The following is a 12,307-nucleotide window of genomic DNA, read 5'->3' as shown; positions in this document are numbered from 1 at the left end:
GTGAAACCCCATCTCTACTAAAAAATACAAAAAACTAGCCGGGCGAGGCAGCGGGCGCCTGTAGTCCCAGCTACTCGGGAGGCTGAGGCAGGAGAATGGCGTGAACCCGGGAGGCGGAGCTTGCAGTGAGCTGAGATCCGGCCACTGCACTCCAGCCTGGGCGACAGACCGAGACTCCATCTCAAAAAAAAAAAAAAAAAAAGAAGAATTCCCTTTTTTTTTTAAAGACAGAGTCCTGTTCTGTCACCCACGCTGGAGCACAGTGGCACGATCACGGCTCATTGCAACCTCTGCCTCCCAGGTTCAAGCAATTCTCCTGCCTCAGCCTCCTGTGGCATCACAGGCACCTTCCACCACACCCGGTCAATTTTTTTTTTTTTTTTTTGAGATGGAGTTTCACTCGTCACCCTGGCTGAAGTACAGTGGCGCAACCTCAGCTCACTGCAACCTCTGCCTACTGGATTCAAGCAATCCTCCAGACTAGCCACCTGACTAGCTGGGATTACAGGCATGCACCACCATACCCAGCTAATTTTGTATTTTTAGTAGAGACGGCGTCTCGCCATTTTGGCTAGGCTGGTCTCGAACTCCTGACCTCAGGTGATCCACCCACGACTAAAAAATCACAAGTGACTAAGAAATACAAATATTACCCGGGTGTGGTGGCTCCCAGCACTTTGGAAGGTTGAGGCAGGCAGATCACGGGAGGCCAGGAGTTCGAGACCAGCCTGGCCAACATGGTGAAAGCCCATCTCAACTAAAAATACAAAAAGTAGCCAGGCATGGTGGCACATGCCTATAATCACAGCTACTTGGGAGGCTGAGGCACAAAAATTGCTTGAACCCAGGAGGTGGTTGCAAGGAGCCAAGATCGTGCCACTGCACTCCAGCCTAGGCAACAGAGTGAGACTCTGTCTCAAAAAAACAAATGACAAAAAAAGAAATACATCAGTATCATTGAAAATAAGAAGTGCTGGATCTGGAAATGTATCACTGCAAGTTGCTTCCACCTAAGCATCTACTGAAACACATACACTGGCTTTAATCATTGTGCCTCCTGAACCATTCTTCAAGATTAGATATATTTCCACCCTAACTTGTAGCTATAGCTGCCTTCACTGAGGTCCAGATCCAAATCTGTATCCCTTAAAGGCAGAATTGGGCCAGAGACTACAAGTTCATTTGTTAGAAATTCTATTGTAAAGCTCACTAGTTACTTCATCTGGAAAATTTTTAAGAGTAGATATCTTAATGTTGCTACTTTTAAAAATAGAGCATGATATTCAGAATGCCTTAAAAGATGAAATATTTTAAACAAGAAATACACATGAATACAAATCCAACTTCACATAAAACAGAGCAGAAAAAGAATAAGGAGTTGTAATACAAAATCAAAATGGAAGAATAAGAACGAGATATCATTAAAATGTGCTTACCGATGCAGTTTGCCACCATAAAATGGCTTGGTATGAAAAGTGATGCTGGCTGAATATCCAGTTTTTGCACAGTTGACACTGACTTTGCCACCCAGTTCTACCCAAGGAACAGTCAAAATTGACCGAGCATATGCACAAGGTAGAGAAAATGTGTACTCTTCTCCATGCTCCAACAGACTAAGGATACCTGAATGTGAAAACATGAGGGTGGTTAACATCTTTTTAAAGAAACAGCTACCGAAAAAATCCATATTAATTTTTTTCCTGTCTAGTAAATAAGCATCATTATTTTTCCTAATCTTCATTTAACTCTCATAAAACTGACTTCATTTATAACTATATCTGACAATAGTACCAGGCAATAGTGAATCAGGTTTATTTTCACTATGGCCTTTCTGTCAATTTGAGGTTCGTGGGTCCAGTAAATGTTACAGTGGAAACATTTCAAGGGTTTCCTCCAATGCTCCTAATATATATTTTTTTTTTTTTGAAGATGGAGTTTTGTGCTTGTTGCCCAGGCTGGAGTGCAGTGGCGTGATCTTGGCTCACTGCAACTTCTGACTCCCAAGTCAAACGATTCTCCTGCCTCAGCCTCCCGAGTAGCTGGTATTACAGGTGCCCACCACCATGCCTGGCTAATTTTTTTTGCATTTTTAGTGGAGATGGGGTTTCACCATGTTGGCCAGGCTGGTCTCGAACTCCTGACCTGAGGTGATCCACCTGCTTTGGCCTCCCAAAATGCTGTGATTACAGGCGTGAGCCACTGTGCCTGGCCCTTAAAAATAATTTTTTTAAAAAGGCCTTCAGTCAGAGTTTAAGACAATGGTATGCTAAAATTTTATCATTAGTATTAATAACTTTTTAGCAGTTTGGGAATAACTAGATGTTCAATGTTATTAAGTCACAGACATTGATCTAAGACAGTATAATGGGAAAAAATTGTTCTTCATTCTATTGTATATATATTAAGAAAGAAAAGATGTTGTTTGATTATAAAAAACTATGGTCATAATAATTTTGTTTGCCAAATTATAAAATATTTATGGTGAAGCTAGAAGAGATAACAGTGGTGGTTTTCAAACAAATGTTATTCTAATGGAGAAAGGAGCCTGTTCCATATTAAGTGATGCTAATTAAAGATGGTTTAAAAGGTTTTATAAAAAGGGGACTACATTAACGAATAATCACTCTATACTAGATAATTAAGGGATACTAAGGATACTCAAGCTACATTACTAACCTTCTAAACTCATTACCTGTGTCATCAACAGACCACATATTGAAGTGGATATGTACTACTAGTCCAAACGTTTATGGCATCTCCCTTTTAATAAATGCTCGTTAAGCACTCACTTCTTAATGTTCACAAATAAGGGGACGTGTTTAAATATTTTAATATAGTCAATTTTTAGGATATGCGAAGAGACAAAATGAGATTCTAAAGTAGCCTACATAAAGCAACATCAACTATTTTTTTTTGTATTGCTCTTAGTCTTCACAAAGGGCAACAATAAATTAAGGTTTATTGAACCATTTCATAAAATACATGGTTCTGGCTATAATATATTTATACATAATGAGAGCTGTCAGATGACAGACAACATACTTGTATATATTTTAAGTCTTTTTTTTTTTGAGACGGAGTTTCACTCTTGATGCCCAGGCTGGAGTGCAATGGCACAACCTCGGCTCACTGTAACCTCTGCCTCCCAGGTTCAAGCGATTATCCTGCCTCAGCCTCCCAAGTAGCTGGGATTACAGGCACCCGCCACCACACCTGACTACTTTTTTTGTATTTTTAGTAGAGACAGAGTTTCACCATGTTGGCCAGGCTGGTCTTGAATTCCTGAACTCAGGTGATCCACCCACCTCGGCCTCCCAAAGTGCTGGGATTACAGGCATGAGCCACCGCACCCAGCACCATTCCTGATTTTTACTTACTTTCTGTTGCGGATATCGATAACCATTTAATTTCCAATATATTCCACTAATATATAGCAGCACAATAAAAAATTATTTACATACCTCCTTTATAATTAAAGCATGGTTAAGATATGAATGCTTTTCTCCATTTCTTTTTTAAAAAATTTTACATTTGAGACAAGGTCCTCCTCTGTCACGCAGCTGGTGTGCAGTGGCACCATCACGGCTCACTGCTGCCTCAATTTCCCGAGCTCAAGTGATCCTGCCACCTCAGTCTCCCAAGTACCTGGGATTATAGAAGCAAGCCACCATGCCCAGTTAATTTTTTTAAATTTACTTTTGCAGAGATAGGCTCTCATTATGTTGCCCAGTCTGGTCTCCAACTCCTGGGCTCAAGCTATCCTTCCACTTTAGCTCAGCGAAGTACTGAGATTACAGATGTGAGCCACTGTGCTCAGCTTTTCTTCACTTCTTGAAGTATTTCCTTTCTTGTAGTGTGAGAGGCTACCATTCCCAGATTCTTACTGTTACATGAACTGGTAAGACTAACTGTCCTTTGGAAGAGTGTCAAAGAATATGATTCTAAATGTGTCGATTCCTTAACCTTTATGACCTTAGACATGTCTCATCACCTCTAGACTTTTTTCTTTCACTTATAAAATAAGCAAATTGATCTATGAAGTGCTTAAGGCTAATGTTATGGAGTTTATAACGAAGGGTAGCAAACTTTTTTTTTTTTTTTTTTTTTTTTTGAGACGGAGTCTCGCTCTGCCGCCCAGGCTGGAGTGCAGTGGCCGGATCTCAGCTCACTGCAAGCTCCGCCTCCCGGGTTCATGCCATTCTCCTGCCTCAGCCTCCCAAGTAGCTGGGACTACAGGCGCCCGCCACCTCGCCCGGCTAGTTTTTTTTGTATTTTTTAGTAGAGACGGGGTTTCACCGGGTTAGCCAGGATGGTCTCGATCTCCTGACCTCGTGATCCGCCCGTCTCGGCCTCCCAAAGTGCTGGGATTACAGGCTTGAGCCACCGCGCCCGGCCAAACTTTTTTTTTTTAACTAATAAAATATGAATGATTTCAGCTGGGTGTAGTGGCTCACTTGAGCTCACAAGTTTGAGACCAGCCTGGGCAACATGGCAAAATCTCTTCTCTACAAAAAAATACAAAAATTAGTTGGGCATGGTGGTGCATGCCTGTAATCCCAGCTACTGTGGAAGCTGGGGTGGGAGGATGGCCTAAGCCTGGGAGGCAGAGATTGCAGTGAGCCGAGATGGCCCCACTGCACTTCAACCTGGGTGACACAGCTACACAACGTCACACACACACACACACACACACACACACACACGAGAGAGTACTTTCTAATGTTATAAAAGTTGTAATTAACTTGAAATATTATTTGGAAATTGGTAAGACATACTACAACAGAACTTAAAAATGGGGAAAACTGAAAAAGAGGATATTTTCTTCATAATGACTAAAACACAATCTCAAAATATTAGAGTGACAGGCTTAAATGCTGCCATGCTTACATTGTAAAATGACATTCAGAGCAAAGTGTTCTTTGCATAAGCATTTTCCTTTAACATAAAAGTGGTAGTTTTTTTCCTGTCATTATATTTTCATTAACTCTTCAATAATTTCTGTGGAGATTTTTGTTTTTGTTTCATATTCTTGGTCAAAAAACACTGTATTTCCAAAAATAATTTTTTACAATCTTCTGATGAAGTAGAATTAAATTTTATCAGTATGTATTTTTAAATATTCTATGAATAGCACCTAAATATTCTATGAATAGTACCTCTGGCCTCCATCTCCTAAAGTGCTGATATTACAGGCTAATGCCTGGAGGTAGAGGCCAAAAGATCACTTGAGCCCAGGAGGAGTTCATGACCAGCCTGGGCAACATATTGAGACCCTGTCTCTAAAAAGAAAAATAAAAAAAATTAGGCTAGCATGGTGGTGCATGCCTGTAGTCCTAGCTACTTGGGAGGCTGAGGCAGGAGGATGGCTTGAGCCGAGTAGGTCAAGGCTGCAGTTAGTTATGACTATGCTACTGCACTTCAGCCTGGGCAACAGAGCAAGACCCTGTTTCTTTTTTTTTTTTTTTTTTTTTTTTTTTTTGAGACGGAGTCTGGCTCTGTCACCCAGGCTGGAGTGCAGTGGCCAGATCTCAGCTCACTGCAAGCTCCGCCTCCCGGGTTCACACCATTCTCCTGCCTCAGCCTCCCGAGTAGCTGGGACTACAGGCGCCCGCCCCTCGCCCGGCTAGTTTTTTTGTATTTTTTTTTTAGTAGAGACGGGGTTTCACCATGATAGCCAGGATGGTCTCGACCTCCTGACCTCGTGATCCGCCTGTCTAGGCCTCCCAAAGTGCTGGGATTACAGGCTTGAGCCACCGCGCCCGGCCAAGACCCTGTTTCTTAAAAAAAAAAAAAAAAAAAAATACATTAAAAAAAAAAGATTTACCTATTTTTTTGTGATTTTTATAATAATAAAAATTTGGGACCAACCTCAATGTCCAAATAAAGGGAAATGTTTAAATAAAAGATGGAAAATATATTTCATAGAATATTATGCAGTCATTAAAATGTTTTATTAATGACATGAGAAAACAAATATATTTAATTAAAAAGCAGGACACAAAACTATATATTATTAATTCTAATTTTATAAGGCTAAAAGTCCTGAATATACACACACAGAAAAAGTATAAAATATTAAATTATATATATATATATGGATGCAGGCATTACAGAAGCTTTTATTTTCTGCTTTGTACTTTTCTAGTTTTCTAAATATTTGATAAGAAATACTTAAAATCGCCAGGCACGGTGGCTCATGCCTGTAATCCCATCACTTTGGGAGGCCGAGGCGGGTGGATCATCAGAGGTCAGGAATTTGAGACCAGCCTAACCAACATGGTGAAACCCCGTCTCTACTAACAATACAAAAATTAGCTGGGTGTGGTGGCATGGTGGCAGGCGCCTGTAATCCCAGCTACTCATGAGTCTGAGGCAGAAGAATTGCTTGAACCTGGGAGGCAGAGGTTGCAGTGAGCTGAGATCGCGCCACTGCACTCCAGCCTGGGCGACAGAGTGAGACTCCATCTCAAAAAAAAGAAAAGAAAGGAAATATTTAAAATCAGAAAAAAATAATTTAAAAAGAGAATTTACATTAGTTCATAGATATACTCCTCCCATCCCCCCCAAGAAGCATTCTGGAACACTCTAGGAATTGGAGCTAAAAATTAACTTAACATTTTAAACTTATAGTTAATATTTATCTAGGGTTCCTAAATTTAAGATTGTAGTTTGATATTAAAAATTGTAAAACAGGCACTTGACCTTCACGTGCCTGCTTGGGTTTCTTCCAAACGAACTATCCTTTCTTTCCTGTTCTAAAGCCTTTTTAAATAAACTTTCATTCCTGCTTGAAAAAAAAAATATATATATATATATGTAAAATAATTTTTCTACTTACCTTCTCCAACCATTGTCACGCCTATTGACATGCCTAAGAACTTGCTCTTAGTCCAGACATGCGCGTTTACACACATCTTCCTCTCTGTACATTCTGCATAAAATCCTGAGACTGGAGGATGATGAGAAACCTGCTCAGCAACAAATCTGACTGTATAACAGTCTGCTCCCACCTGGTTCAAAGACTCCTCCGATAAAGGAGCATGATTTGTGACTCCCTGGGTGGAAGAACTGCTAAAAACACTGGATGCTACCTCGCTTTTTGGCATCCTCCAGGAACAGTGAAATGTTTCTCCAATGATAGGATTGTATGGTTTTTTAGCAATGGCTCCCTTACGGCCTTCATGAAATGAGGTAAGGTAGTACTCAACAAAGCGAATCATTCTGTCCTCAGCTGTGGCTCCATTAGTGATGGCTATAAATAGGTCTGGATGAGACATAAAGTCTGCATACATTTCCAGCAAGGAACGCTTCTCTAGGATAAATGTAGGAAGCACCACCTAAAACAACAACGACAATCAATGAAAGAGGGGAAATTTAATCCATGTGTAGCATATCTGTAGACAACTGTTCTCTCTCTGAAAACATTTCATTCTAGATGGGTATTAAAAACAAAGTCATAAAGAAAAAGTGTTTAGTCACATTAAAAAATAAGCATTCTTGGCCAGGCACAGGGTCTCATGCCTATAATCACAGCACTTTGGGAGGCCAAGTTGGGAGGACTGTTTCAGCACAGTAGTTCGAGACCAGCCGAGGCAACATAGTGGAACCCTGTCTCTATAAAAGATACGAAAATTAGCTGGGCATGGTGCCTTGTGCCTGTAGTCCCAGCTGCTCAGGAGGCTGAGGTGGGAGGATCACTTGAGCCTGGGAGGTCGAGGCTACGATAAGCCATGACTGTGCCACTGCACTTGTACCTGAGCAACAGAGTGAGACCCTATCTGGAAAAAAAAAAAAAAAAAAAAGCATTCTTACAAGGAAATGCAAACCTGCCCAAGATTAAACATAAATTCAAGAGGGTTAGAAGAAACTTCAAAAAAATCCTCAAACTTCTAGACTGGATAAAAGTATCACCAGGGAAACAGCATTAAAACTCAAAGTAAATGTTAGCCTGCCTTTGCTCCTTTCCTATGTTAAAATTAAATTGTAGATGAATGACCAAGACATGAGAAGAGTCAATAAATGTCATTCCCTGAGAACAGACTAAAGAGATCACAGACCGAAGCAAAAACTGCAACATATATTTAATCTTAAGTACAAGAGAACTATTTCCAATAAGAGAACTTTTTATACTTAAAACCAGGTAAGTGTAAGAAAGATTAAGTATTTTACTTAAAGCAGAGTTCGGAAAGGCACTGCAAAATGGTTCAAACCTGTGAGAAAGCAAAATCTGGCAATATTTTTCGAGAGCCCTAAGATGCTCTTAACTATTTAGCCTAGTACTTATTATTCTAAGAATCTAGCCTTAGGAAATAAATAATTGAATGAAGGAAAAGCAATGTGAAAAAATAATTAGAACAACCTCCATTTTGAACTATGGTTCTAGCTAACTGAAGTAGGGAACTTTCATTTAATGACTATTATAGTCATTTAAAAAGATGGTTTTGAAGATGATATAAATAATACAAAAGACAGTGGATGTTGCAGGTTCAGTTGGTGAATTGAATACATGCATCTTAATTTCATTTTCTACCAAAATTCCACTGAAATTAAATAAACTTCATATAAAGACAAACCCAGAGATACCAGGAAAGTAGACAAAACACAACAAAATTTTGAGAGTTCCTAACGAGAAAGCTGAAACTCAGGCAGTAGATTACAACATGCACAGATTCCTGAAAAGGCTCAGGAGCTGACAGCACTAGGTGCCTCTGGATCTGGGGGTTCACAGAAATGCTAAAATAAAAATAACTGAGTAAAATCTGTATGGAAAGCAATTAGATGCCTAACTCATACCCCCAACTCCACACTGTTAGTAACTACCCTCTTAGACCTCAAAGTCTAGAGGTTTAGCCTCCGGATAAACAAGGTGGTCTATTCTCTAGACTGGAGAATAGCAAGGAATTCTAAGAGAGAGGATACCAAGTGATACATAACAAGGGCATTTAATAACTTCATGTAAACTAAATGCTAGCTATTAACACCCTCTCTCATGCAGCCTTCTTCTCCTTTTTAACTACTTTTGGACTCACCAAGTGCGAGATGAAAAAAATATTTTTTTTTTTTTTTGAGACGGAGTCTCGCTCTGTCGCCCAGGCTGGAGTGCAGTGGCCGGATCTTGGCTCACTGCAAGCTCCGCCTCCCGGGTTTACGCCATTCTCCTGCCTCAGCCTCCCGAGTAGCTGGGACTACAGGCGCCCGCCACCTCACCCGGCTAGGTTTTTGTATTTTTTTTTTTTAGTAGAGACAGGGTTTCACCGTGTTAGCCAGGATGGTCTCGATCTCCTGACCTCGTGATCCGCCCGTCTCAGCCTCCCAAAGTGCTGGGATTACAGGCTTGAGCCACTGCGCCCGGCCGAAAAAATTTTTCTTCTGGGAAATTTGACTAAACCTAGAGGAAAAACCTAATGATACTGACACCAAGTTTCCCAACAAATGGCCCATCCAGATTATGGGACAATGAAAAACATAGGCGCCACCTATGTGTTGAAGCTTAAAGTCAGGTTTTAGTTTCCCTAAACTTAATTGTGAGCAGAAAAGAAATACTGATTTCCGAGAAAACCTCTAACTAGGAATATAAAGAACAAAATAAAGAAACGGATTTGGAGAAACAGAAACCTCAAAGGAGGGGAAAAATAAAAACAAAAAATAATATCTTCAGAGAATTAAGAAGATATTATATACATACAACAAGAATGCTTTTTAAAAAAATCAGTACATTTAAAAACATAACAATAATTAAAAGTCAAAAGAAGGGTTAAAAGATAAAAGGTGAAGAAATCTCCCAAAACACCAAAGCCAGACAAAGAGAGAAAAAGAAAAGTAGGAGAGAAAAATAAAAGACCAGACCAGGAAGTCCAATGGCCATATAATAAGGATTTCAGAGAAAACAAACAAACAAACAAACAAAAAATTGGAAGAAAAATCATTGTGATGGTTAATATTGAGTGTCAACTTGATTGGATTGAAGGATGCAAAGTAATGTTCCTGGGTGCATCTGTGAGGGTGTTGCCAAAGGGGAATAACATTTGAGTCAGTGGACTGGGAGAGGTAGACCCACCCTCAATCTGCGTCGGCACCATCTAATCAGCTGCTAGGATAAAAGCTGGCAAGGGAACATGGAAGGACTAGACTTGCTGAGTCTTCTGGCCCACATCTTTCTCCTGTGCTGGATGCATCCTGCCCTCAAACGTCGGACTCCAAGTTCTTCACTTTTGGACTCTTAGACCTTCAACCACAGACTGAAAGCTGCACTGCTGGCTTCCCTACTTTTGAAGTTTGGGAACTCAGACTGGATTCCTTGCTCCTCAGCTTGCAGATGGCCTATTATGGGACTTCACCTTGTGATTATGTGACTCAATACTCCTTAATACACTCCCCTTTATGTATCTATCTATCCTATTATTTCCATCCTTCGAGAGAACCCTAATACAATCATCAAAGAAATAATTCAAGAAAATTGCAGAGAACTCAAAACCATGAGTTGTCACACTGAAAAGGCCCACCAAGTACCCAGATACAACGGATAAAAGAAATCTACATCAATGTCATAATATCAAGACATGACAAAGAAAAGATTCTAAACAATTTTGGAGAGAAAAACTACAAAACAAGTCACAAACAAAAGATTAGGAATCAGAATGACTTCAGTCTTTTCATTAGAACCCTGTAGCAAGGAGACATTATAAAAGATAATTATTTAAAAATAACAAATTCTTTTTTTTTTTTTTTGAGATGGAGTCTCACTCTGTCACCCAGGCTGGAGTGCAGTGGCGTGATCTCAGCTCACTGCAACCTCCACCTCCCAGGTTCAAGTGATTCCTGTGCCTTAGCCTCCTGAGTGGCTGGGATTACAGGCATGTGCCACCATGCCTGGCTAATTTTTGTACTTTTAGTAGAGATGGGATTTTGTCATGTTGGCCAGGCTGGTCTCGAACTCCTGGCCTCAAGTAATCTGCCTGCTTCGGCCTCCCAAAGTGCTGAGATTACAGGCGTGAGCCACTGCACCTGGCCACAAGCAACAAATTCTATCTAAACCAGCAATGAAACATGAAGGCAACATAGACATTTCAGACACACATGTTCACATTTTCTTCTTACAAATCTTCCTGAGAAATTAATGGAGGATGTATTCCAACAAAATCAGAGGCAACCAAGAAAGAAGAAATGGATACAGTAAACAGATTTAGCCAAAGAGAAAGCTAAAGGAAATCCTGGTCCAGATTAGAGTGATGTGACTCAAGAGACAGACATACTGAAGACTGTCATCCACACGCTTCATGCTGCCATTGTATCATCTTTTCAAACCTGAGGATAAAAAAGCCTAGTGAAACTGATTCCAAGTGTATCTGTATTTGGCTTGTGTTGACTATCCGCTGGTGAAATTCTTACTCTCCTCTCCATGTTCTGCTGTCTGGATTGGCTGAAGATGCTCATTTCCCCAACAGATGCCTTCTAACTTCAATCTATTCCTGAGAGTTGGAGGTAGGTCACAGTTTGCTCTGAAACTGAGAATACTGAGCAGTTCACTTCCCCAGCCCACATTCCTCCTGCAGCTGGCTCACACCAAATGCTCTGGGATGTATATTTTACAGGACTCACAACTTTGCCTTCTAATTTCACTACAAAGGGCTCTTCTAAACTTTCTCAATAACATAAAAAGCTAAAGCCAGAGACTCAAATGTTTAACTTATCTTTTTCTGGGAGCTGTTTTCTACAAATGGCAATGCAGTCCTTTCCTTATGCTAAGCTTATGTTAGCTATTCATTTTTTTCTAAACATCATTATGGAGTACAAAAAAGCAGTAAAACCATAGCAAAAAGTAGAGGGATAATTGACACAAAAGTAAAGTAAATTGTTATGTGGAAGAAAAAGTAGAGGACTATAACTGAGAGGGGAACTCAGAGATTCCAAGTTCAGGCAATGTTCTATAGCTTAATATCAGAGGTAGATACAAGGGTATTCATTTTATCTTTTTTCTTTGAATGTTTATATGTATTCCATTCAGTCTTCTGTGTGTTTAACACATTTCACACACACAAAAATTAACTGAAAAAAGGAAGTAAAACAAAACTGCATATAAACTATGACAAAGTGAAGAAAGATTAGACAGGAATACCAAAAGTGAGAGCTGTGTTATGTTAGGGTAGTGAAATGATAGATTTTCTTTGGTTTTCTAAAATTTTCTGTGTTTACACTAATTTCATATTATTATTTAAAAAGGAACAAAATGAACAGTAGGGAAAGTGCATATTACTTATTCACAATATGAAGGTTAGGACCATGGTTATCTTCTTTGTTGCTGTCCCAA

The 12,307-nt window shown here is 39.9% G+C and overlaps 1 protein-coding gene across 1 annotated transcript in view; it reads right to left on the bottom strand.

Moving 5' to 3' along the window:
* The window catches only part of OSBPL11 (oxysterol binding protein like 11), a 73,221-nt gene that overhangs the window by 14,970 nt on the left and 45,944 nt on the right, over positions 1-12,307 (bottom strand). Inside the window, exons 9-10 of the mRNA XM_001114179.5 lie at positions 6,839-7,337; positions 1,437-1,623 (exon numbers count right to left, since the gene is read on the bottom strand). Coding sequence (XP_001114179.3) covers positions 1,437-1,623; positions 6,839-7,337 — 686 coding nt within the window. The remainder of the gene's footprint in view (positions 1-1,436; positions 1,624-6,838; positions 7,338-12,307) is intronic.

Source organism: Macaca mulatta, chromosome 2, assembly GCF_049350105.2.
Source record: "Macaca mulatta isolate MMU2019108-1 chromosome 2, T2T-MMU8v2.0, whole genome shotgun sequence".
NCBI classification, from domain to species: domain Eukaryota; kingdom Metazoa; phylum Chordata; class Mammalia; order Primates; family Cercopithecidae; genus Macaca; species Macaca mulatta.
The sequence above is the reverse complement of the archived record's forward strand: the minus strand, read 5'-3'. Positions and strand labels throughout refer to the sequence as shown.